Source organism: Mustela nivalis, assembly GCF_964662115.1.
Source record: "Mustela nivalis genome assembly, chromosome: 15".
In the NCBI taxonomy this organism is placed as follows: Eukaryota; Metazoa; Chordata; class Mammalia; order Carnivora; family Mustelidae; genus Mustela; species Mustela nivalis.
Genome location: NC_139034.1, coordinates 4,278,992 through 4,306,020, shown reverse-complemented (window position 1 = coordinate 4,306,020; position 27,029 = coordinate 4,278,992). Strand labels below are relative to the sequence as shown.

Here is a 27,029-nt window from a genome sequence, read left to right as displayed (position 1 = left end):
ACACCCACAGTGACTGCTTCCCTTAGTGAGCTTTTAAAAAACTGAGATACAATTCACATTTCTAAAAATGTACACTTCTGTGGTTTTTAATACATTCGCAAAAAGTTACACCACCATCACCAATATTTTCAGAATATTTTCACACCCCACCCCAAGATATCCTGTACCCATTAGCAATCATTCCCCATTCCCCTTCCCACGCTGGCCCCTGGCAGCCAATTACCTACTTTCCATCTCCATGGATTTGCCTATTCTGGACATTTCATAATAAATATAATCATATAATAGGTGGCTTTTTATGTCTGGCTTCCTTCACTTAGCATAATGTTTTCAAGGTTCATCCATGTTGTATTATGCATCAATGCTTCATCCCTGTATACAGCTCAATAACATCTCATTGTATGGATAGGCCGCATTTTGTCTATGCATTCATTGTTGATGGACACCTTGGGTTGTGCCCACCCACTTTTGTTTGCTATGAATAATGCTGTTATGAACATTCATGTATTTGATATAAAAAATGATACCTAAAAGTGGGGTGCTGTTGTCATAAAAACTAAAACATATAACCTTATCTTTTGGACTAGGCAATAGGCAAAATTTAGAGAAGCATTAGAACCACATTATTGGAGGCTGGAGAGGCAGTAAGGAATTGCTATCAGAGGTTGAGTAGACAGCATTTTACAGTCATGGAACAACTGGGAAAACTGGCATCTACACTGACTTGGAAGTTAGAAAGTGTACTTAGTAAATGTGTGCATGTGGCCAAGGAGGTCTCCAGGCAGGAGGTATAAAGTGCCAATTAACTTACTTTAACTGGGCATGATAAAGTACACAAAGAGAAAGAAGCTTAAGAGAGAACTTCAGATTTTCCAACTTGAATTTAGAAGAAATATAGGCTGGACAATAAAATTATTTCATATCTCTAGTTTGGGCTGGACAATAAAATTATTTCATATCTCTAGTTTCTCTTAGCAGCAAGAGTCTCAGAGTAAGAACTGGTTGCAGGGTAGAGATCACATCAAGGGTGTGGCTATAATACCCTTTGGAACCCTCTCAGAAGGATTTAAGGTAGTGAGTAGCAAAGCTGACCTTCTCTCTCAGGTAGAAAAAAGCTTCCAAGTATCTTTGGGGCTCTATTCCACAAAAGCCTTGTACACCTAAGTGGAAAGGGGTCTGCCTTGAAAAGAACTGTGGATGTGGCTTTTGGGGCACCCCCAATAAGATTTATAGAAAACCTGCCAAGTTTTTAAGGGAACTGTACCAGCTTAAGTGTTGCCAGCTTGGATTAAAGGGACACAGTCCAAAATGAAAGAAGACCTGTGAGTCCCCAATTTTTCTGGGAACAAAGCAAGCTAAGAAAGTTAATCAGCTACAAGTATTGGTTATTTATTTTTGTAAAAGGAAGGTGCCCTCTGAAAGCAGAGCCAAAAGCAACAGAGCCCAAAGGATTGGGCGTACCACTCTCAAGGATCAAAGCTGGGTCCTGAAGAATATTCCCTTTTCCTACTTTAGGGGGCACTGGCCCCATGTACTTAGTTAGATTTCTGACCCATTCAGAACCAGTGTCTGCTGGGTACCTCCATCTTACCCCTTTTGAACAAGAGTATCTATTACAGTTACCCTGTTCTTTTCGCACCACAGGATGTTAAGTCTATGGAGGAGATGGCATGTTTTTCTGTTCCCAGACCTTTGGATCAAGAGGCCCTGTGTCTGAGAAAGCCCCATCTCTATTTAGACCTGATGCTGTGAGTGTTGAGACTATGAGTGTCCTTGGAGGGGTAATCACTTGCATATGGAAAGGATGCACTGAATGCAGGCAGTGACAGACTTTTAAAATAAAAATCCCAAAAGAGTCACACCTCCCAGTATTCAGGCCCTTATATGGTTCTCTTCCATGTTTGCTTTGCCCAAAAAGAATAACAACAAATTCAGTGCACATAGGAGCCTGATAAGTACCCAAGTGCCCTGGGGTTTCCTCCTATGGACCCTATCCCATGTAAGAAGTCTGGGCTCCCCTGCCAGAGAAGGAGGAGGAGGAATGAGTTGCTGGTCAGCAGCTCAGCTGTTGACGTGAGGGAGGCACTGGTACCATGCAGCCTCAGTCAAGCCTCAGAATATGGCAGCAGGATGAGTGACCCCAGGCCAGACCAGCAGAAGGACCATCCAAGTGAACCCAGCATTTTCAGGTAGAATATGAGCTAATACACGATTATTTTAAGCCACTATGTTTTGGGGCAGCTTATTACAGAACAATAGAAACTGATACAACTACATGCTGGATATCAACAATACATATCCAATTATGTATCATGTATATGACTATGTACCAGACTCACAATTTTGCCTCAAAACAACTATTTTCCTCAGAATGATGCGCAACAAATTATTGATCAGATACTGTGATGACTCTCCTTGGTTAACTAAATCTAACCATTTTTCTTCTTTTTAAAAAAATCTTCTTAGTCTCCACCCAAACAGTCATCAAACTTTGATCACTTATTTAACCACTCTGTCACTATATGATAATAATGTCCATTTGGTCACTAATTTAGCCATTTTTACAAAAATTACAAGTGATTTTCTAAATTCAAATGTAATGGCTGTAATGGAGACTGTGTTTCAGACCCCCATACTTGTCCTTCAGAAGTGCTGGGAATGTTGCTGGCCATCAGCCTCAGCTGTCAGCCCTCTCTGTGAATTACTCTAGCCCAAAGAGAAAGAGGCACCTTGCCCAAAGTCACAACCCCTTCCTGGTGAGCAGGCTGTATCCAATGACTGGTTGATGCACAGGTACAAAGGCCCACCCCTAGCTATCCCAATTCAGAGGGTCCAGCAGGGTTGGCTAAGGCCTGTGGTGACTATGTCACAGCCCAACTTCCTTCTCCCCTCACTGCTGCTTCCAATCCTTCTCTCTGAGGTGCTGATCCAAAGAGATCTGCCCAGTAAACTTTATGAAAGCTCATACCCAACTCATGAGTTTGCTATCTCACCAGCAAAAGTGGCCTTTTCTGACCCTTCATTCTTGTGTGCTACCTCTCTGATTTCAATATTATATACTTCCTCTTGGTGCCTTCCTTTACTTCAGACATCATACTGTAGTTCTTTTCTGTTCTTCTTGATCTGAGTCTTATTTTTGTGTCTTTAATGTATGTGAATCCCAAAGTTAGTTCTCAGTTCTGCACTACACTCTCACACCTGGAAATACTTTCTATTGTCTTAGTTTAGGCTGCTATAGCAAAAATTACAGACTGGCTTAAAGAGCAACACTTATTTCTCATAGTTCTGGAGGCTGAGAGATCCAAGATCAAGGTGCCAGCAAATCTGGGTTTGGTTAAAACCATTTCCTGGTTTGCAGATGGCTTCCCTGCTGTGTCCTCACATAGCAGAGAGTGGGCTCTGGTTCCTCCTTTTCTAGTAATGGTCCTAATCCCATCAGGGGACTCTCACAACTTCATCTCCTCTCCTGAGTTCATCCAACCCTAATTATCTCTCAAAGTCCTTATCTCCAAATACAGTCACATTGGGGGCCTGGGCTTCAATATAGAAATTTGGTTGGGGGAGGGGACACAATCAGCCCATAGCATCTATTATCAAAGCTTTAACCTCATCAGAGATGATCATCAAATTTTATATAACCCTAACTTCCCATCTGAGATTAGTTCCATGTGTTCCTGGACATTTCTATTTAAATATATCACCACTGATACAAACATTTTAAAAAATATATTTAAAAACAAGCTCAACACCTCTCCCCCTAATCTGCAGCCTCCTCTACTCCTGCACCTGGCACCACTCTCCTGCCAGACTTAAGATACTGGAAGCATTGTTCACCAGTGGTTCTGAGCTCCTTTGCATCACAACACATGCAAGAAATAACATCTTTCCACTGTAACAGTAGTTCAACACAGCAGTAACTGTCAGTGGGGCAAAGATCAGAAGTTCCAAGAGGGACTAGAAATGTAGTTTAACTAAATACAGTGGTCCTTATGCATACATTCCCTCCCAGCTTTCCTGCCTCTGTGATTTTGTTCATTCCTTTTGTCTCCCAAAATGTTATTTGCCTCCACAGAATTTCTTTCTTTCTTTCTTTCTTTTTTTTTAAAGATTTTACTTATGTGACAGAGAGCAAGCACAAGCTGGGGGAGTGGCAGGCAGAGGGAGGAGCAGGCTCCCCGCTGAGCAAGGAGCTGGATGCATGGCTTAATCCCAGGACCCTGGGGTCATGACCTGAGCTGAATGCAGATGCTCAACCAACTGAGCCACCCAAGTCTCTCTCCACTGAATTTCTGAAGCACTCATCACCTATATTAATTAATTATTCTCTACTTTCAACCAAACTTCCCTCTTTCCTCCTAGGCTACCTGCATGCTTTTTTTTTTTTTTTTTAAAGATTTCATTTGTTTATTTGACAGACAGAGATTATAAGTAGGCAGAGAGGCAGGCGGTGGGGGGAGGGGGAGGGAAGCAGACTCCCTGCTGAGCAGAGCCAGATGTGGGGCTCCATCCCAGGACCCTGAGATCATGACCTGAGCTGAAGGCAGAGGCTTTAACCCACTGAGCCACCCAGGCGCCCCCTGCATGCTTCCTTTGTTCCAAATTAAGAAAGTGCCCTTTTAGTGAGCTTCTAGGCTTTTAGTATTCCCCAAGACTGGGATCCAGCAGATGCTCAAAGTGCGCTTCTTATGGTGACACTACATCTTACATAAATCATTTAACCTGAAACATCATTTTCTTTACTATTAACATGGTGTTGAAATAGGGAGTGTCTGGGTGGCTTAGTCAGTTAGGTGTCAGACTCTTGATTTTTGGCTCGGCCATGATTTCAGTGTCATGACATCAGTCCCTGTGTTGGATTTCAAACTGGGTGGGGAGCCTGCTCAAGATTCTCTCTCTCCTTCTCTCTCTGCCCCTCCTACCTACCTTTCTATCTAAACAAAACAAAACAAAACTCTAGTTCATCTCCCAGATCTACATTCTATACTTCTCTGAGTGATGCTTAGCACCATAATTTTTCTCCCTCCCTTCTATTTCTGAGATGATCCTCTTGCTCATGTCCATAGACATGGTCCCTGGCCCAGAACTTGTCATGACCAGACCCTCTAGACACCCAATCCTACTAACATTCTCCACTAATCTTCTTTGGAGCCTCTCTAGGCATGCTCTTCAGGCAGAAATTCAGCAACATAAAAATATCACATTATCAACTCTTAGTATAAAAAAAACAAAACTTACCAAGTAATAAAGAAATGAGAGGTTGGTTGCAGCTGCACTTTTCACTCTACTGTCCTTTTTTTCAAACATTTTTAAGGTCTCTACAGCCTAGAAATGAAATATCTGGAAGTTACTACCATTGTAATATGACACTATTTAGTCTTAAGGTTGGGGTAAAGATCAATGTATCTAGAGTATAAGGCCAGGTTAGGACACAAAGGGAGTGGATTAATATGTTTAAGAAAACAGATTATAAGATGAGAATTTCATACCAGAATCTGAATGTCAAGAAAGGTCTCAGGAAAGAACATAAAAGACATATAGGAACCCAGTGAAAAGGTCTAATAGCAATGTAACTGGAGTTCCAAAAAGGGAAGAAAGACTATTGGTCGATAATTTTCCAAAACTGATGACAGAAACTAATTCTGGAAGTATTACAAAAAATAATCTTAAGTAGATCTAAATATAATTATATTCTCAAGCCATGAGAATGAAAGTGCATTTTTAACCATTTGGCCAGTCTGAGACAATCCTAACCAAACAGGATATTTGGAATGGTCAAACACTTAGCATGAAAGGTGAGTGAATACTCAACCTAGAAATGCCTGAGAAATAACAGGGGAAAAAAAGTGGAGGAAGGCAATGAGTTTTCCTTCCTTCCTTCAAAATAAATTTACTGAATAGAAAATGCTTGGCTTCTTGGCACCTTCTGCTCTTAGGGAGAGTTGAGTCCAACCAAAAATCCTACTTTAGTTTTTATGATGGTCAAGAGCCACCTAATATTGAAAATACCTGACAAATCTGTGTCATGCAAGTGTTTGAGCTCATATGAAGTACCATTAAGTGTACTGACTCAATTTTGTTAAGGATAAAAGATTTTAAAATACTAGATTCTACATATATTGGTTATAATATAGGTAATTATTCTTTTCAAGGTTTTTTGATTATTTTAAGGAAAACCACTGAAAGTTTCTAGACTAGTAGTTTACAATTCTTCAAAGTAAACCCTGGAAGAAAAAAGACCCCAACACCATAAGCTCACTTCTGAGAATCTCACTTTCTTGGAAGGATCTTTGACAGAATTGCCAAGAAGTTCCTAAGATGCACCTCAGAAATTACTGCTGTTTACACTGTACATCCTGTAGAAGTTATCTCATTGACTCTTTACACAACCTCCATGGCTATTAATGTAAAAGTTACTGCTATTTTGAATCTCTAGGTTTTATAAGCTGTATTTCACTTTGAATAAAAATTGACGTTTTAATCTTTACCTTTAGAGTGTGTCAAAATAAATATAATGTGTTGATTTAAAATAGAAGGCATATGAACAGATTTAACTCACACATCTATTAAGTTCTCTGAAGTAAAGTGCAGAGGAAAAAAACTGTTTTCTGATATTTATGATATCCATAAAGCAAAAGCAAACCAACAACAGTTAAAAAAAAAAAAACCCAGTATGCTATATAGTTGTTTACATCATTCCTTTTAGAAATAACTATTCATATTAGTCAAGAAAATGTCTTAGATTTTTAAATTTTCATCTTGTTACCTTGTGGCTCATTAGTAACAAGACATTAAGACTACATATAACAACAAATTATTCTCCTCTCAAAAGGTTACTAATGAATTCAAACAATACATATAAAAAGCAACATAATCTTAAACCACTATTTAAAAGAGATAACATAAGTATTTTGAACTTTACAACATTCGTTTAAAGACTTATTTATTTATTTGTGTGTGTGTGTGAGAGAGAGAGAGAGTACAAGCACATGAATGTATGAGTGGGGAGAGGGGCAGAGGGAGGAGACAGAAAAAAATCCTCAAGCAGACTCCACGCTGAGTGCTGAGACCAAGATCATGACCTAAGCCAAAACCAAATGCCTACTCAACTGACTGAGACACCCAAGTGCCCCACACTTTACAACATTAAAAATTATGAGAGAATAAAAAGATATTTCGTATTTTAAATTTCTAAACTCTAAATCACTCTAAAAAAAAAAAGCTATAAAATTATTCTCATAAAGGGAACATTCCCAGGATATCTAGCTTTGAAATGGGTTGTTTTCATAACCGTTCTTTACATGTCAATAAAGGCATAGCCAATATATCTGTTTTTAAAAAGAAAATATTATACATCAATTCATTTACAAGTGAAACTTGTAAACCGAGTAAAATTAAATTTCGTTCTGAAGAGCAAAACAAATAATGAAAATAAACATTGATAGTTTGTGTTATGTTCCCCCCCACAAATGGTTAGGAAAATAGATATATCTCCATTTTGGGTTTCTTTTCTGAATGATGCCATCTACCTACTGGTTTCTGTATTCCATTGCATCTGTCCATACATTATCACTGGCCTTTATGACAAACTACTTCATTTCATCTACCTTCGGCTTTTTGGTGGATTCCTTCTCTATTACAAAGGTGAGTACAAAACAGTACTATCATCACAAAGAACCATACTCTGAGATTTCAGCATCTTTACTTAACTATATAATTATAACCTCATATAAGAAGGCATACATTTTTCTTTTTTATTTTGAATTGTAAAGTCCTCATCAAATTATCATTATGAGTTATGTCAACTCAATCCATTTTAATCTAACAGGGTTCCTTTCAACTAAGGTTGTATCATACCCACCTCATCATACTTACAATATACAAATAAAAGAAACACAAAGTCAAAGCAGCAATGTTGAAAAGAAAGCAGAGATTGCATTTTTAAAACATACGTAAACTAATTAAAATCTTGAAAATGCAAACGGGGCATAAGGTATTTCAAAGGAGAATAGCTAGGTAAGTGGCAAACAATATGATTTGCGTTAAGTGAATTCTAAAATGAAATTCTAAATGAAATTTAACATGAAGAAATTAGAGTTTCTCCTTTACTAGACAATTTAAAAACAACAGTAATACACTTAAATCTTTCAAAAAGACAACTTAAAATAAAGTATCAAGAGAAAACTGGCAAATATGGTTTTTTCTACTTTGTCACCTGTAAGAGTACTTTTCACACACATAAAAAATTATTTTTTTGGTGCAGAGATGACAGTGGCAACATAATAAAGACCAATTTTTGTGACTTCACTTTCACTGGAAAAGCGTTACAACAGTTATAGAGAGTCATCGCTGCATTTTTAAAAAAATTATTTATTTGACGGAGAGAGAGCACAACTAGGCAGAGTGGCAGACAGAGGGAGGGGGAGAGAAGCAGGCTCTCAGCTGAGCAGGGAGCCTGATGTGGCGCTTGATCCAGGATGCTGGGATCATGACCTGAGCTGAAGGTAGCCACTTAACCAACTGAAGCACCCAGGCACCCCAATCATCACTGGCATTTCTAATGACCGCGAGTGTAATGACTGCGAGTGTGATGATCGAATGACACAAGAGACATAAAGGTACTTTGAAAGTCTTTTTGGTGCTTTACAAATGCCAAAAAAAGGTTAAGTATACTAAATGCATATATACAATGGAACCAGTCTATGGGACTGCATTATATTAATCATATAATGATTGCATGAGCCCTGGGGTTTATCTCCCCACTTCTCTAGAAAGAAGTTAGTCATTCTGTTGTCTCCTAGACAAAAGGAAGACCTTACGTAGGAAGAAAAACTGAAACACAGGCTTGGGACAGGATGCAGTTAAGATAATGTGGCTTCTTCTGGCTCTACCTCTCTGGGTCTAAACTTGGGAGGATCTGAGTTTTCTAGTTATAGACACATTTGACACTAATCATTGGTCTTATGAACCAGGATATCAGGTTTCATTTTGTTCCTTCTCTTCAGTTATTGTCACCCCCATCCTTCCTTTTTAAAGCTGTCTACTCTTCTAGGCCTTGTCACAACCAGGTCTCATTTGAGAGAGGCCACTGAAGGTAGAGTACCCATTCCATCTTGACCTAAGGTAGCAAGGTAGCAGTGGTACCAGCAAGAGCTCCTGGAGCATTATGAAACTGTGTTTAGCAATGGGACCTTTTTATGCCCAATGCAAGGTTAATAAGTAAATAAAATATACAAAACAGGTAACAAGAAAGCTACTCTGGTGAGCAAAGCAAATGGAAGCATCAGGCTACTAGTTGGGCTCCTGGCATTCCCTGATTCTAAAAAACCTTAAAGCTTTAGGAAACAGTTTGAAAACCTCTAGGGGAAAGTTGATCTCTGAACTAGAATATGGTTTAGTAATTTAGGACCTATGCTTTACATGAACAGTATTTACATGGGGACAAACAAGACAAACACATCAAAATTAAAGTGATATTATATTTTTGGAAATGATGTTAAGACAAATAAAAATATTACTCAACTTTGGAATAATCACAGATAACAATAATCTAGAAACAATAATCTAGAAACAGCTTCACAAGATTATTGCTTTCACCAGTTAACATATAAAACTTCATCTACAACTTTTAAAAACTTACTTGATTAAAGTCCTTTTGTCTCAAGTATGTAATTGCTTTGTTTATTTCCAGATCATTTGCTAACTCTACATACTGAGAAGCTTTCACAACTTCAACACACCTATAATGGAAAGCATAAAAAAAGTTATTTTATTTTGTTTTGGCATATTTATGTTGTTGGTGAGTTCCTTCTGACTTTTCAAAATAATGTCTAAGGGTCCCTAGTGCTATCTAAGGCTAAGCACCAGATTTGTTGCGAAGCAGGGAGTAAGTTGCTGAATTGTTTAGTTTGTACACTAATCTCATCTAATTTAACTTTGGTTTATTGTCACTTCTAATTATTTATGGTATTTTAAATAAAATTGGGTTGATATGTATAGTCTCATTTTTTAATTAACTACTAAAACAATTTCAATTTGTAACAGGTTAAAAGTATTTCTATTTATTTTTTCATCTTAAAATGTTCTGATGGTGAAAAAAATTCTATAGAACTTGTAGAATATGTTTAAGTTTTATGTCCAACTTGAACAGACTATCATAGATATGTTCCCCAAATCACACAGAACATTTGTTTTTAACTATATATCAGACACTGCACAGATTCCTTTATAAGCATTATCACATTTAATCCTCACAACAACCCTGAAAGATAGGAACGGTCTCTGTTTAGAGATACAAATATGGAAGATCTAAGATCACACATCTAGAAAACTGTCAAGTAAGAATTTGAGCCCAATTTTTATTGACACCAAGCCTATTCTTCAAATTGAAGTCAACTGAAATCAGTTATTTAAAAAAAAAAACAGAACATATAAAATATCAAAGGGCATCATACATAATAAGGACAAGGACTGTTTCATGCAACTTATTTCAGTAAACAATGTAAAATAAATTTCTTACCAAGGTCTGGTTCAAAAATATTTCAAATCCAATGGCCTGGACAAGAATTTTTTTTTTAAGATTTATTTATTTATTTGAAAAAGAGAGAGAGAGAGAGAAAATGAATATGGTGAGGCAAGGCAGAGGGAGAAAGAGAATCTCAAGCAGACTCCCCACTGATCGTGGAGCCCAATATGGGGCTCAATCTCACTACCCTAAGCTCACTACCCTAAGATCATGACCTGAGCTGAAATCAAGAGTTGGACATTTAACTGACTGAGCCACTCAGATACTCCTAGCTTGGACAAATAATTTAAAAACATTATAGCAGAAGATCCCTTTCTTCAGGTAGAATCTTCTATTTTATCATTGACTTATGAAAGAGCCTCTCTGCTTGCAGTGGGGATAGAGGACGTGAAGCCCTGCCTGCACAGTACCCCTTTGAATGACACTCTGTTCCCAAATCCACCCCAACAAAGTAGCCTACTAAGACTGCAAGGGCTCCATTATACTTGGTTCAGGGACTAAAAGGGTAAACAGAATATGGTTCATGCCCTTGCAGGTGAAGCAGACCAGTAAATTTAGTTCTATATAAGAACTATAATAAAGGAATACAAGAATGCAGGGGTAGAGACTCTAAACCACATTGCGGAAAGGTATTCCAGAAATATCTACCACTCAGTTTGAATCTTAACTTTTTATTACTTAAAAGAGACACACCTTAAATTAGGAATATAGAATCACCAAAAGTAAAGTGAAAAAAAGAAATACCAGTAGCCAAAAGAAAACAAAAAATGCGAACTTAAAGGCAAGAATATTATTAGAAGTAATAAAGGACACCACTTAATTAAAAAGGGCTTATTAATCCACCAAGGATATACCCCATTCTAAGTCTTCATACACCTAATAACATAACTTCAAAATAATATAAAACAAAAGTTAATACATCTGAAGAATAAAGAAATAAAAAAATAAAAACCTTTTTTTTTTTTAAGATTTTATTTATTTATTTGATAGAGAGAGAGACAGAACACAAGCAGGAGAGTAGGAGAGGGAGAAGCAGGCTCCCCACTGACCCAGAAGCCTGATGCAGGGCTTGATCCCAGTACCCCGGTATCATGACCTGAGCTGAAGGCAGTCGCCCATCTGAGCCACCCAGGTGCCCCAGTAAAAAAAATAACTTTTAACACAACTTTCTCAATAGCTAAAAGAATAAGCAAACAAACTACTGGGTATTTACCCTAAAGATACAAATGTAGTGATCCAAAGGGGCATGTACACCTGAATGTTTATAGCAGCACTGTCCACTGTCTAGACTATGGAAAGAACCTAGATGTCCATCAACAGATGAATGGATAAAGAAGATGTGGTATATATATACAATGGAATACTATACAGCCATCAAAAGAAATGAAATCTTGCCATTTGTGACGACGTGGATGGAACTAGAAGGTATTATGCTGAGTAAAAAAAGTCAATCGGAGAAAGACAATTATCTTATTATCTCCCTGATATGAGGAAGTTGAGAGGCAATGTGGGGGTTTAGGGAGTAGGAAAAGAAAAAGAAACAAGATGGTATCAGGAGGGAGACAAACCATAAGAGACTCTTAATCTCACAAAACAAACTGAGGGTTTCCAGGGGGAGGGGGGTAAGGAGAGGGTGGTGGGATTATGGACATTGGGGAAGGTAAGTGCTATGAAGTTTTTAAACCTGGCGATTCACCAACCTGTACCCCTGGGGCTAATAATATATTATATGCTAATAAAAAAATTAAAAATTATGAAAAAAAGAATAAGCAAACAAAAATAAATAAGGATAAAATACATCTTATCAAAGTGACATGAGAAGAAAACTGAAGTCTTTTATTTATTAAAAAGGTAGGATCTGTTCAATAAAACTCTTCTTACAGAGAAAACTTCAAATGCAGATGGCTTTACTAGTGAATTCCTCCAATTGTTAAAAAAAAAAAAGCCAATCCCCTCCTCTGGCGGGGGGGAAATATCTGAACTTGTGGCATAAAGACAGTTTACCCCTGTAACAAAATCAAAGACATTATTTTTTTTTAATTACAAATTTCAGGGGCATCTGGGTGGCTCCGTCAGTTGAGTGTCCAGCTCTTGATTTCAGCTCAGGTAATGATATTGGGGTAATAGGATTGAGCCTCGTGTTGGGCTCAGTGGGGAATCAGCTTGAGAGTCTCTTTCCCTTTTCCACTGTCCCCCCCACTGGGACTTGCTCACTCTCTCTCTCTCTCAAATAATAAATTCTTAAAATTACAGACTTCATCTTTCTCACTAATGTGGGTGCAAAAATCCTCAGCTAAAGATCACCAAATCAAATCTAGTGATATTTTAAAAGGATAATACATCACAATCAAGTAGAGTTCATTCAGATGATTTAACATTCAAAAATCAATCTTACGATTTTTTGATATATAGATTTTCATAAAAACTCTTAGCTAACCAGAAAGAAAAGGAAACATTCCTTCATATGATAAAGAGTACGTGTAAGAGTCCTATAGCAAGCATCATACTTATGGCAAGTTGTGGAAAGCTTTACCCTGTGAGATCAGGAACAAAACAAAAATGCCTATTTTATCACCACTTCAATTCAGCACAGAACTGGTATCAAAGCCAGTGCAATGAAGGAAAAAAACAAAAAGAAGCATAAAGATTGGGCAAAAAGAAATAAACTGTCATTATCTATGGATAGCAAAGTGTTCATATAGATAACCCAAAAACATCTAGAGATGACTATCTGCATTTAATACATTTAGTAAGTAAATGTATTAAGGTCAATGGATAAAGATCAATATCTAAAATCAACTATATATCTACATACTAGAAAAGCACAAGTAGAAAATGAAATTTTAATACTATGCCCTATACCATCAAGAATCAAACACGTAGGAATAAGTATAACAAAAGACATGCAGCTCTCTAGACTTAAAACTAAAGAAAGTATTTGTGGGTGCCTGGGTGGGTCAGTAGATTAAAGCCTCTGCCTTTGGCTCAGGTCACGATCCCAGGTTCCTGGGACCAAGCCCTACATTGGGCTCTCTGCTTGGCGGGGAGCCTGCTTCCCCCCTCTCTCTCTGCCTGCCTCTCTGCCTACTTGTGTCTGTCAAATAAATAAATAAAATCTGAAAAAAAAAAAAAAAAACCCACAAAGCTAAAAAGTATTTGAAAGAAATTACAGAGACCTAAGTGGAGAAATGTATTGTACTTACAAATTTGAAAAGTAAACATTTTAAAGATACTCTCCAGCCTGATCTATAGGTTTGAATGAAATACCAATTAATTTCCCGGTAGGTCAAGAGAAATGGAAGACAAGACACAGACTAGGAGAAAACATTTGAAAAGCAATGTCCAGACTTTCACTAAGCTACTGCATGGTACTGCTGTCCCACTGTCCATCTTGTTTGGCCTGGCTAAGCAGGGACCAAAAACTGACACTAGCCCCTGATGCAAATGCATGTCCCAGACAGCAGTCTGCAGAGCCCAAGCAAATCTAAGTTCCTGATATGTCTTCCACAAAAGCCTTGTGATCAAGAGTCTCCCCCATCTCCCAGGGCCTTCTCCTTGTCTACCTCCTACATAAGATTCTCATGGAGCTTACCAAAGCTCCCTCTTTTTGGTTTGAATTGACCAATCTGGCCTTATCCCATGAGCTCAAAACATTCCACTCATGGACCCTAATATGTCATGTACCCCAGCTACAGCCTTTCTTTCTGCCTGTACCCTGTCTTGACTTCCCTGTATGGTGCCTCCACTTGTACTTCCTCTAGGACCTGTGAGTAATAAACTTCTCTATCGCAATTTCTCACGGTCAAGAGTAATATCCATTGTACAGATGCACCACTACATAGCAATGAAGATGAACAAACCAGACCTACATGCAACAACACTGACAACTGCCACACAGAGTAAAAGACACCACACATGAAACAATATGCATAGCACAAGTCCACCTATATAATGTTCAAAAAAATGCAAAACTAAAGGGAAGACTGGTTAGGTGGTTAAAGTCTGTAGAAAAGCTAGGAAGTGATTACCATTTAAGTCAAGATACCCATCACCCATCAGAATGGGAAGGGCAGTGTTTGAGATGGGCACAGCAGAACTACTAAGGTGCTGACTATGTTCTATTCTTTAAATGTTATTAATCTAGATAGGGGTTACATGGGTGTTTGCTTTGTAATAAATCACTGAGCTGATGTTATTGGTTCGTAATTCTTATGTGCTTTATATTTAACCACATAAAGGTTAAAAATAATTTTAACCCCATACAAATGAGCTAACAAAAATATAGTGACAGAATAATTAATAATGAAAAATCCAAATAATGCCAGGACTGACTTTTTCCTTTTGGTTTTCAATAAACAGGTATATTATATTACATGAGTTTCCAAACCTGGCTGCCCATCAGAACCACATGGGAAACAATGAAAAAATATAGATTCTTTTGTTCATCTAACACCACTGAAAAATACGAATGCTTGCTCTCTACCTCAGAACCCTAACTCAGATATATTGGGAGTGGGAGTGGAGCCAAGTCATTTTCTTTTAATAAGCTCACAGTATCATTCCAATGAGTACACTGTTGAAGTCACTGGCATAGTAAATGTTCTGACCTTAACTAGTATTTGTCCTTAGTGAAGCTAATACATTTTTTACTACTCATTTCTCTCAGCTATAAAAAGGCAATGATTTCATGCTTATCTCATTGAGACAAAATATACAATAGTATTAAACAAGAATCCAAAGTAGCTGTCCTCGATAAATTGAAGCTAAAGTAAAAAAAATTTAGCCAAAATTTAGGATGTGAATGATACTATACCAGGCCTGACCTATACACCCATTGAAAATTGCCCCAGAGCGGGGTGCCTGGGTGGCTCAGTGGGTTAAGCCGCTGCCTTCGGCTCAGGTCATGATCTCAGGGTCCTGGGATCGAGTCCCGCATTGGGCTTTCTGCTCAGCAGGGAGCCTGCTTCCTCCTCTCTCTCTGCCTGCCTCTCTGCCTACTTGTGATCTCTCTCTGTCAAATAAATAAATAAAATCTTTAAAAAAAAAAAAAAAAAGAAAATTGCCCCAGAGAGAAGGAAACAAAATTAATGACCCTGTCTTTAGTAAAAATACATAAAATTTCTGGTTTTATAATTAACTTACTAATAACTTTGAGAGCTAGATATTGGCATATTCCAGATTTCAAATAGGCTGAAATAGTCAACAGTGAACAAAACAACTAGCAACCACTTTTTTTAAACTGTCCCCTTAAACCGTTAAAAAAAATTTATATAGATAACAGCCAATATGACTAAGTGAAATAGAAGACTATAACAATTTGTCTTGATGAAGTCATTTAAATATTATTGAAATGGAACAGAAATCAGGTAAGTTTAAATGCTTTTTTGTTGTTTAATTTGAAGCCCTAAACATTCTCTAAACATTGAACAGATGTTACTTATATCTTATAAAAGCCTCTTCTTTAATATTCTACAAAGAACAAGACATGAAGAAATTAGACATGGAGAAAGTATGATGTTTATAAATAACCATTATGGAATGATATCCTGTATGTAAAGTATTTTTTTTTTTAAGATTTTATTTGTCAGAGAAAGAGAGAGAGACAGAGAGCGCGCGCACAAGCAAAGGGGAGGAGCAGGCAGAGGGAGAGCCACCAAAACATCCCGTAAGTATTTTCTAACCATAGCCAGAAGCTCTGATGTTGACTCTAAAGATCACTGTCCTCCATTCAAAATATACATATATACATACAGAGGTAAATAAATGCACATAGTTTTTTTGTATATAATCACATAAAATGTACACATATGCATATATGTTCATAAGTATATACACATATATATTACAGTTTCTGAAAAATATTATGTAAGCTTTATGAATATCAAATAATATGAATATACTGTTTATATTATATTTATATATATTCATATATATAAAATATATGAAACTTTGAAGAAAGCTTCAAAGTTACTAGAAACATGGGCTTTCACATAATCTGAGATCGGGCAAATATTTTTTAAAACCTGGCAAGTTCTATCTAGAGAAATAAATGCCTACTTAGTTAACACATAAAGAAATAAGACGTACTACATTTTAGTTTACAAATGAAATCTTAAAAATACCTATGAATTATAACATAGCTATGATATCACTATGCATATCACTATGCTCTTTGGCTAAAACTAATATTATACTACATAACATTAAAAATACTGTTGGAGGAGTGATGTCAGCAAAATGGTGGTATAGCAATTTCTAGTACTTGTACCCTCCCCCAAAGATCGATTTTAAGGACTACCCATGCATGAAAATATTTTCACAAGAGCTAAGGATTCTAGGTGAGGGATTACAGCACCTGGATGAAGATCAGATGTAAGAAAAGACACACTGAGGAGGACAGATAGATTCACAGACCCCCTTCATTTTTACTCTGAGCCTAGACAGCCTGGCATGGAGAGAGAAAGCCTCTCTCCAAGAGAAGTTGAGTAAAGTAAGTGTCTGACTTAACTGCAGACTCTAGACTAGACTATCCCAATACCAGGCTGACTCTCAAAGCCCTTGGTGGCTCCCTAGCCCACTCCTATGAACCCAAGATCCTGCCCATCCTGCTACCTGTAGGATTCTACATCCTCAGGTGGCTCCTAGGCATCAGGCTCCACAGATAGTACCTGTGAAACAAGGTTACCAGCTCAGTTCAGTTCCTGGTGGCTCCAGTGGCCCAAGGTGGTTCCTGCAAACTTAGGTCCATGGCCCAATGGGTAAAGCAGCTTCAGTGGTTCCGGACAACCTCTAGATTCCCAGCAAGTTCCCATGAACCCAGAATCCTGACACATCCTAGCATCAGCCAGCTCCCAGGCAACAACTTTGGCCCTACAAAATAGACAGGATGACTGGGCCCAGAGACAGGATGACTACTCTACACCCAAGCTTTTGACCCACTTCAGCACCAGGCTAGCTACTATAGCCCCAAATCTCAAATACCAGGTCAGCTCCCAGGTTCAAAGCAAGCCCCCATGGACCCAGGTTCTTGGTCCACCCAAGTGCCATAATTACTTCTGTAAATCCAACCTCCATGCCATCTACTGAGGGCTGCAGGATACAGGCCAGCTCCTGCAGCCCCAGACTCTAGGTTGGCTCTCACAAAACCAGACTTCCAGCCTATCTCAGTACCAAAACAGCCTCTGTGGACCTAGATGCTAGGTCCACCCCAGTGGTTCCCAATGCCTGGTTGGTGCCTGGAAACCTAGGATCCAGGTCTGCCCACACAGACCAAGGTCCCAAGTCCATTACAAAGATTCAAGCACCGAGCACACCCCAGGGAAACAAGGCTTCAGCTCCACCTTGTGACCTAGGCACCAGACTGGTCCCCATGTACTCAAGTACAAGATCTGCCCACTACTAACCCAGTCAGCAGACAACAGACCTGTCTACTCAAGTACTACACCAGATGGTCCACCCAGAATTTCTGGACAGGCTGAGTTGTAAAGGGCTTTACCTCATAAAGACAGTCTGTAAAGGCTAAAAGAATAAATCAAGAAGTTCTACAAGTAAATAGAAACTATTAAAAAAAAAAGCAGAAATTGAAAAACACAATAACTAAATTGAAGAACTCATAAAAAGCTTCAATACAGACCTAACCAAGCAAAAGAAGATATAATGAATGTAAGACAGATCATTCGAAATTATCTAGTCAGAGGAACAGAAAAATAAAAGAAGTACCTACTTCCTTAAGTTCTCAGATACCAACAAAAGGACATAAGGATCATGAATAATCAATAAAATATACAACCACCAAAGGAAACTAATAAAATTCTAAGGACTGACTAAAAAAATGGAAATCAATGAATTGTCTGACAAAGAATTTAGAATAATCCTCTTTAAAAAGTTTAGTCAATTTTAAGAAAACAGACAACTAAATGAAATTAAGAAAACAACACATGAATAAATCAAGAAGTTCCACAAGGAAATAGAAACTATTAAAAAAAAAAGCAGAAATCCAAGTACTGAAAAACACAATGACTAGACTGAAGAACTCATAAAAAGCTTCAACAACAGACCTGACCAAGCAAAAGAAAGACAGATCATTCGAAATTATCTAGTCAGAGGAATAGACAAATAAAAGAATGAAAGAAGCCTATGTGAATTATGGGATATCATCAAAAGAAAGAAATCTACCCATTATTGAAGTCTAGGAGAAGAAAGAGAAAGGAACAGAAAGCCTAGTTAAAGAAGAGTAGTTGAGAATCCCAAATCTGGTGAGAAATTCAGACATCCAAGTTTATGAAGTTAATAGGTAACCCCAAATTTCAAAAAACCTTCTCCAAGACACATTATAATAAAATTGTCCAAAATAAAAGATAAAGACAATTTTAAAATCAGCAGAAAAATAAAAGAATGAAAATTTCAAAAAACCTTCTCCAAGACACATTATAATAAAACTGTCCAAAATAAAAGATAAAGACAATTTTAAAATCAGCAAGAAAAAAAAGTTCCTCACTTATAAAGGACACCCCCCCATCAGACTATTAGCAGATTTCTTAGCAGAAACCTTGTAGGCCTGAGGAGAGTGGAATGATATACTGAAAGTACTCAAAGAAAAATGGTGCCAATCAAGAATAATTTACCTGCCAAAGTTTTCTTTCAGAAATGAAAGACAGAGACTTTCCCAAACAAACAAAAGCGGAGGGAATTCACTCCTACTAAACCTGTCTTACAAAAAATGGTGAGAGGAGTTTAAGACAAAATAAAAGAATGCTAATTAGCAATATGAAAACATGTAAAAATACAACACATACTGTTAAAGTTAAATAGCAAACTCAGAATACTGCAATATTATAATATGGAGGTATGTCAATCACATAATTCAAAAGGATAAAGGACAAAAGTATTAAAAATAACAACTATAATGATGTTAGTGGGTACACAATATTTAAAAAGGTAAATACACAATATAAAAGAAGGTAAAATTATGGGGAATGTAAAAGAGTAGAGGTTTTGTATGCAAAGTTCTCATTAGCTTGAGGCTATTATAACAATAAAATATTTTATGTAAACAAAAATCTATAGTAGATGCACAAGAGGCAGAATGAAGGGAATCAAAGCATACCACTACAGAAATCATCAACTCACAAAGAAAAACAGTGAAAGAGAAAGAAGAAACAAGGGAACTATGAAACAGCCAGAAAATAATAAGATGACATTATACCTATCAGTAATTATTAACTACTAAAATTAATTAATAATTACCTATCAATAGCCTCACCTAGCAATAATTAAGTATAATTGAATTAAATTCTCCAATTAAAGGGCGCCTGGGTGGCTCAGTGGGTTGGACCGCTGCCTTCGGCTCGGGTCATGGGATCGAGTCCCACGTCGGGCTCTCTGCTCAGCGGGAAGCCTGCTTCCTCCTCTCTCTCTCTCTGCCTGACTCTCTGCCTACTTGTGATCTCTCTGTCAAATAAATAAATAAAATCTTTTAAAAAAATAAATAAATAAAAAATAAAAATAAATTCTCCAATTAAAGCACAGAGTATCTGAATGCATAAAAAGTCCCAACCACACAAGAGACTCACTTCAGCTTTACAGACACATACAGGCTCAAAGTAAAGGGACAGAAAAAGATACTCAGTGGAAAAAAAAACCCAAGAGCTATACTTGTATCAGACAAAATAGACTTCAGGTCAAAACTGTAACAAAAGACAAAATGGTGGGGTGCCTGGGTGGTTCAGTGGGTTAAAGCCTCTGCCTTCGGCTCAGGTCATAATCTCAGGGTCCTGGGACTGAGCCCCATATTGGGCTCTCTGCTCAGCGGGGAGCCTGCTTCCTCCTCTCTCTCTCTTTCTCTCTCTGCCTACTTGTGATCTGTCTGTCAAATCAACAAATAAAATCTTAAAAAAAAAAGACAAATTGGTCATTATGTAATGATAAGGAAGTCTTTTCATCAAAAAGAGAATAATTGTAAATATGCATGCATTCAATATCACAGCATTTAAATATGTTAAGCAAATATTAACAGACCTAAGGGAAGAAGTAGACAGCAGTATAATAATGGGGGATTTCAATAATGCATTGTTCACTTTTAACAATGCATAGATCATCCAGACAGAAAACCAGTAAGAAAACATGGGATTTGAAATATATATTAGACCAAATGGGTATACAAAACATTCTATCTAACAACAGCAGAATACACATCCTTCTAACGCACACACAAAATATTCCCCAGGATAGATCATATGTTAGGTTACAAAACAAATGTAGCAAATGTAAGAAGACTGAAATTATACTTAAGAATCTTTTCCAACAATAGTATGAAACTAGAAATCAATAATAAGAGAAAAACCAGAAAATTCACAATATGGAGAGTTTAAAAAATTACACTCCTGAACAACCAGTGGGTCAAATAAGATATCAAAAGGGAAATTAAAAAAATACCTTGAAACACATGGAAACAAAATATACTAAAACTTATGGTATACAGCAAAAACAGTTACAAGAGGGAAGCTTATAGTAATAAATACCTACATTGAGAAAAAAAAATCATAAATAAACAACCTAACTTAATACCTCAAGGAACTAAAAAAAAAGAACTATGTTCATAATTAGTAGAATTAAAGAAGTAACAAAGATCAGAAATAAATGAAAGAGATTAGAAAAACAATAGAAAAGATAAACAGAACTAAGAGCTTATTTTTTTTTTAAGACAAAAAAATGACTTTTTTTTTAAGACAAAAATTTTTAGCTGGACTACCTAAGAAAAAAAGAAAGATACAAATAAATAAATTCAGAAATGAAAACTGGTGAATTAGAAGAAAACATAGGTGAAAACTTCCTTCACATGGATCTTGGCACTGATTTTCGGGTATTACACCTAAAGCAGACGCAATAAAATAAAAAAGATACAAGTGGTACTACATCAAACTAAAAAGTTCTATACAGCAAAAGAAACTACAAAAAATAAAAATGAAAAGACAACTACAGAATGGGAGAAAATATTTGCAATTCACATACGGACATATCTTGGAGACACTGTGGGTTCAGTTCCAGACTGCTGCCAATAAAGCAAAAATTGCAATAAAGCAAGTCAAATGGATTTTTTGGTTTCCTAGTGCATATAAAAGTTGTTTATACTATACTGTAATCTATGAGGAGTGAAACAGCATTATGTCTTTTGAAAAAAAGTGTACATAACAATTAAAAATGCTTTGTTGCTAAAAAATGCTAATCATCATCTGAGCTTTCAGCAGGTTGTAATCACTGGTCACAAGTCACCATAATGAATATGTAGGACTTCCTGGGAAGATAGCAGAGTAGGAAAACTCTAGGCTCACATCCTCCCATGTATACATAACACCCCGTCGGTGTAAATAACCCAGAAAACTCAGTGTATCACAAAGGGACATAAATCCCTGGGGAACTCCTACAGAAATAAAGGAACTGAGAGGCACCATTTCCCTCCCTTGCTCCTCAGCATAAACACATGCCCACCTATGGGACTTGATATATAATTTGCCAGCCCTACTCCCCCCGTCCCCATGTTGTGCTTCTGCCAAACCACCCCTCTAGATAGCCCACCTTAGTCTGGAAATATCAGGGCCCCTCCTGCAGAGGACCTGTAGTCAAAGCTTTACAGTACTGCAGCCCTACTGCTTTATGCAGTCCTTTAGCAGATCTGCACTTTCCAACACACTCTTGGCCAGAGCCCATATAAGGCAGTGCCACAGGCCTGGCAGTGTGTAAGAAGTCCCGACAGTGGCCAGTACCACTCCAAAGTGACTTCTGCCCCAAAGAGAGGGAAACATAAACAGATCAGTGAGATGGAGGCCCCTGAAGTGGGCAAGAGGCAGATAACTGCTCTGACCATAGGTCCTACAAACCAATGGAAGCTTCTTGGGGTCAACACAGGGAGAGCACCCTGTAGTTTGGTGCTACTACATCTCTGGCAAATGCCTGGCCTGACTCAACTGAAGCCAAGGCATCTGCAGACTGGCCCACTGAACCACAGGGACAAAAACTGCCCATAACAGGCAAAGAAAGCCCCTGCAGATGACTGGACTGAAGGAAAATACTGGCTCAACCACAAGAGCAGGGTAAACATATCACACACAGGAGATAATCTCTGAAATGCTAGGTTCTGGTGAACAGGGGACACTGCATGGCAAAGCACATAAGGCCGGTACTCTGAAGAGTAGGAGATGTAGCTGACTTTCCTTATACACAGAAACAGACACAAAGAGTTAGACAAACTGAGAAGACAGAAGAATATGTCCCAAATGAAAGAACAGGGCAAAACCACAGCAAGAGCTAAGTGAAACAGAAATATGTAATATGCCTATTACAGAATTTAAAGTAATGATCATAAAGATATTCATCAGACTTAAGAGAAGACTAGAGGACATAAGTGAGATCATAAACACGAGGTGAAAAACAACCAATCAGAGAGTGGAACACAGTAAATGAAATTAAAAATATACTAGAGGGAATAAATAACAGACCAGAGGAACCAAAAGAATGAAGTGGCAAACTGGAGGACAGTGTAATTGGAAGTAATCAGGCTTAAAAGATGACATAGAAAAAGTTATGCAAAATTAGAACAGACTTAAGAAATTCAAAGATACCATCAAATGTAATAACAATGGCATTATAAGGATCCCAAAAGGACAAGAGAGAGAGAACAGGGGGCAGAAATTTATTTAAAGAAATAATGGTTGAAAACTTCCTGAATCTGGGGAAGGAAACAGAAATTCAGGCCCAAGAGGCACAAAGATGCCCCAACAAAATTAACTCAAGGAGGTCCATGCCAAGGTACATAATAATTAAAATGGCAAAAAGTAGTAATACAGAAAAAATTTTAAAAGCAGCAAGAGAAAAGAAGACAGTTATATATAATGGAAACCCTATACGGCTATAAGTTGATTTTTCAGCAGAAACTTAGCAGGCCAGAAGAGAGTGGCATGATATGGTCAAAGTGCTGAAAGGAAAAAATCTGCAGACAGGAATACTCTATCCATCACGGTTGTCAATCAGAACAGGAGAGATAAGCACTTCTTAAAGAAACAAAAGTTAAAGGAATGTATGACCACTAACTAGCCCTACAAAAAATGTTAAAGGGGACTCTCTGAGTGAAAGACCATAAGCAAGAATAAGAAAAGTGGGACTCACAAAAGCAGTAAAAATAAGTATAACTGTAAATACCACTCAAGGGATTCACAAAATAAAGGGATGTCAAGTATGATACCATATACCTAGAACATGGGGAGGAGAGGAGTACATAATGGGTTCAGACTTAAGTGACCATCAACATAATTTGTACTGCTGCATGCAGAAAAGGTTATACACAAACCTAATGGTAATCACAAATCAAAAACCAGTAATAAATACACAGAAAATAGAGAAAGGAATCCAAGTATATGACTAAAAAAAGCCAAGTAATCATGACAGAAGAAGGCAAAAGAAGAAAGGAATGGAGAAAAACTCTAAAAACAAGCATAAAACAAGTAACAAAATGACAATAAATACATACCTATTAACAGTTACTTCAAATGTAAATGTAAATGTAAATAGACTAAACACTCCATAATCAAAAGACATAAGAGACTCATTTCAGACCTAAAGACAACTGCAGACTAAAAGTGATGTGATGGAGAAACATTTATCATTCAAACGAATATGAAAAGAAAGCAGGTAGCACTGCTTATATCAGATAAAAGAGACTTTAAAACAAAGACTGTGATGAGACAAAAAAAGACACTATATAGTCATTAAGGAGAAAATTCAACAAAAAGATATAATAACTGTAAATATTTATGTATCCGACATGGGAGCACCTAATACTTAAAGTGTTCAATAACAAACATAAAGGAAATAATTGATAATAATAACATAAAGGAAGTAACTGATAAGTCAATGGATAGATCACCCAACCAGAAAATCAACAAGGAAAAAAGGACTTTGAATGACACACTGGACTAGATGGAATAAACAGATATACTCAGAACATTCTATCTTAAAACAGCAAAATACACATTCATCTCAAGTGACATGGACCATTTTCCACAAGAGATCACATATTAGGCCACAAAACAAGCCTCAAGAAATTAAAAAAAATCAGGGGCGCCTGGGTGGCTCAGTGGGTTAAAGCCTCTGCCTTTGGCTCAGGTCATGATTCCAGGGTCCTGGGATCGAGCCCCGCATCGGGCTCTCTCTCTCTGCCTGACTCTCTGCCTACTTGTGATCTCTGTCTGTCAAATAAATAAATAAAATCTTTAAAAAAATAAAAAAGATCAAAGTCATTCCATGCATTATTTCTGACTACAGCACTATGAAACTAGAAATCAATCACAGGAAAAAATCTGGAAAACCCACAAATACATGGAGACCAAATAACATGGTACTAACTGTGAATGGGTCAATCAAGAAATCAAAGAAGCAATAAAAAATACATAGAAACAAATAATAATGAAAATACAATGACCCTAAATCTTTAGAATGCGACGCCTGGGTGGCTCAGTTGGTTAAGCAGCTGCCTTCGGCTCAGGTCATGATCCCAGCGTCCTGGGATCGAGTCCCACATCGAGCTCCTTGCTCCGCAGGGAGCCTGCTTCTCCCTCTGACTCTGCCTTCCACTCTGTCTGCCTGTGCTCACTTTCGCTCGCGCTCTCTCTGTGACAAATAAATAAAATCTTAAAAAAAAAAAAAAAAGTGGTTCTAAGAGGTAAGTTTATAGCAATCCAGGCCTACCTCAAGAAGCAGGAGAATCTCAAATCAACAATGTAACCTTACACCTAAAGAAGCAAGAAAAGAAGAACGAACAAAACCCCAAACCAGTAGTAGAAAGGAAATAATAAAGATTAGAGCAGAAATAAATGAAATAGAAACTAAAAAAACCCAACAGAACAGTTCAATGAAACCAGGGGCTGGTTCTTGGAAAAGATCAATAAAATTGACAAACCTTTAGCCAGACTCATTAAAAAAAGTGCTCAAACAAAATTAGAAATGAAAGAGGAGAAACAACTGACACCAAAGAAATACAAGAGAGTACAACAGAATATTAGGAAAAATCATATGCCAATAAATTGGACAGCCTAGAAGAAATCAATAAATTTCTAGAAACATATAACTTCCCAAACTTAATTGGGAAGAAAAAGAAAAGTTGAACAGCCAGGATCATATATATGGCTTCACTGGTCAATTCTAAGCCAATCCTTCTCAAACTCTGAAGAAAACTGAGGGGGAAAATTCCCAAACTCATTTTATGAGGCCAACCCTACCCATTACCAAAACTAGGTAAGAACATTACAGCAAGAGGAAACTATAGGACAATATCCCTGATGAATATTTATATGCAAACATCATCAACAAAGTATGAGCAAACTGAATTCAACAGCATGTTAAAAGGATTAAAAGCAAATGCTCTTATAAATACCAAGGTCAAATGAGATTTATTCCTGGAATGCAAAAATAGTTCAATATGTGTAAACCACTAACTGTGGAACATCACATTAACAGAATGAAAGATAAAAATCATAAGATCATCTCAATAAATGCAAATTTAACAACCATTCATGAGAAAAAGCCTCAATAAAAAGAGAAGACATGAGTGTTAGAGAAAAAGGAACCCTTGTTTATTGTAGGTGAAAATGTAAACTGGCACAGTCTCTATGGAAAACAGTATGGTTATGTTAATTTAGTAGAAATTGTTAATTTAGTAGAAATGTTAATTTAATAGATGGTAAATGTTAATTTAGTAGAAAATATCAGTCAAACTGGTTGGCATTGGATAAATGTTCAAAATTTCACTCAACTGCTAGGTTGCAAAGACATAGTTATAATCATATTTTTGAAAAGATAAAAACATTAAAAATTAATATGTAGGGGTGCCTGGGTAGCTCAGTCATTAAGCGTCTGCCTTCAGCTCAGGTCCCAGAGTCCTGGAACTGAGCCCTGCTTCAGGCTCCCTGTTTAGCAGGATCCCTGCTTCTCCTTCTCCCACTCTCCCTGCCTGCTCTCCCTCTCTCGCTGTGTCTGTCTCTGTCAAATAAATAAATAAAATCCTTAAAAAAATTAATATGTATACCTAGTAAACTTTAAGAGAATTCAGGTTAGATTTAATAATAGTAAAACAAATAATACATACTATTCAGCATAATTAAAGATAAATAAATAGAGTTCATTTATTGTGAGGTGGTTGCCCCCCAGATCAAGGAAATCTTTGGTTACAACCACAGTTTGGTGCCCACAAAAAGGGACACAGTGATTCTGTTGTACTCTAACACCATTCAAAACACAAGTGGAGTACTGTATACACATATAGGGACACATTTTAAGGGACTCATTTATAAACTAGGCAGGCAACTAGTCAGGTAGAAAACCAGTCATTCTAGAAAAACACATTATATCTGAAATGAGTAAAGAATCTGGAACTGTGTATCTGAAAAGAGAAAAAAAAACTCTGAAGAAAGTCCTTTCATCACTATTGGCACTAACTGGCAAAACTTCTGATTCAAAA

General features: G+C 37.2%; 1 protein-coding gene across 7 annotated transcripts in view; it reads right to left on the bottom strand.

Annotated features, from left to right (window-relative positions):
- Nucleotides 1-27,029, bottom strand: part of IFT88 (intraflagellar transport 88) — a 150,560-nt gene that overhangs the window by 67,325 nt on the left and 56,206 nt on the right. For all 7 annotated transcript variants that reach the window (XM_082701683.1, XM_082701677.1, XM_082701682.1 and 4 more), the window contains 2 exons: nt 9,638-9,737; nt 5,236-5,322 (listed from right to left, as the gene is read on the bottom strand). In XM_082701683.1, coding sequence (XP_082557809.1) covers nt 5,236-5,322; nt 9,638-9,737 — 187 coding nt within the window. The remainder of the gene's footprint in view (nt 1-5,235; nt 5,323-9,637; nt 9,738-27,029) is intronic.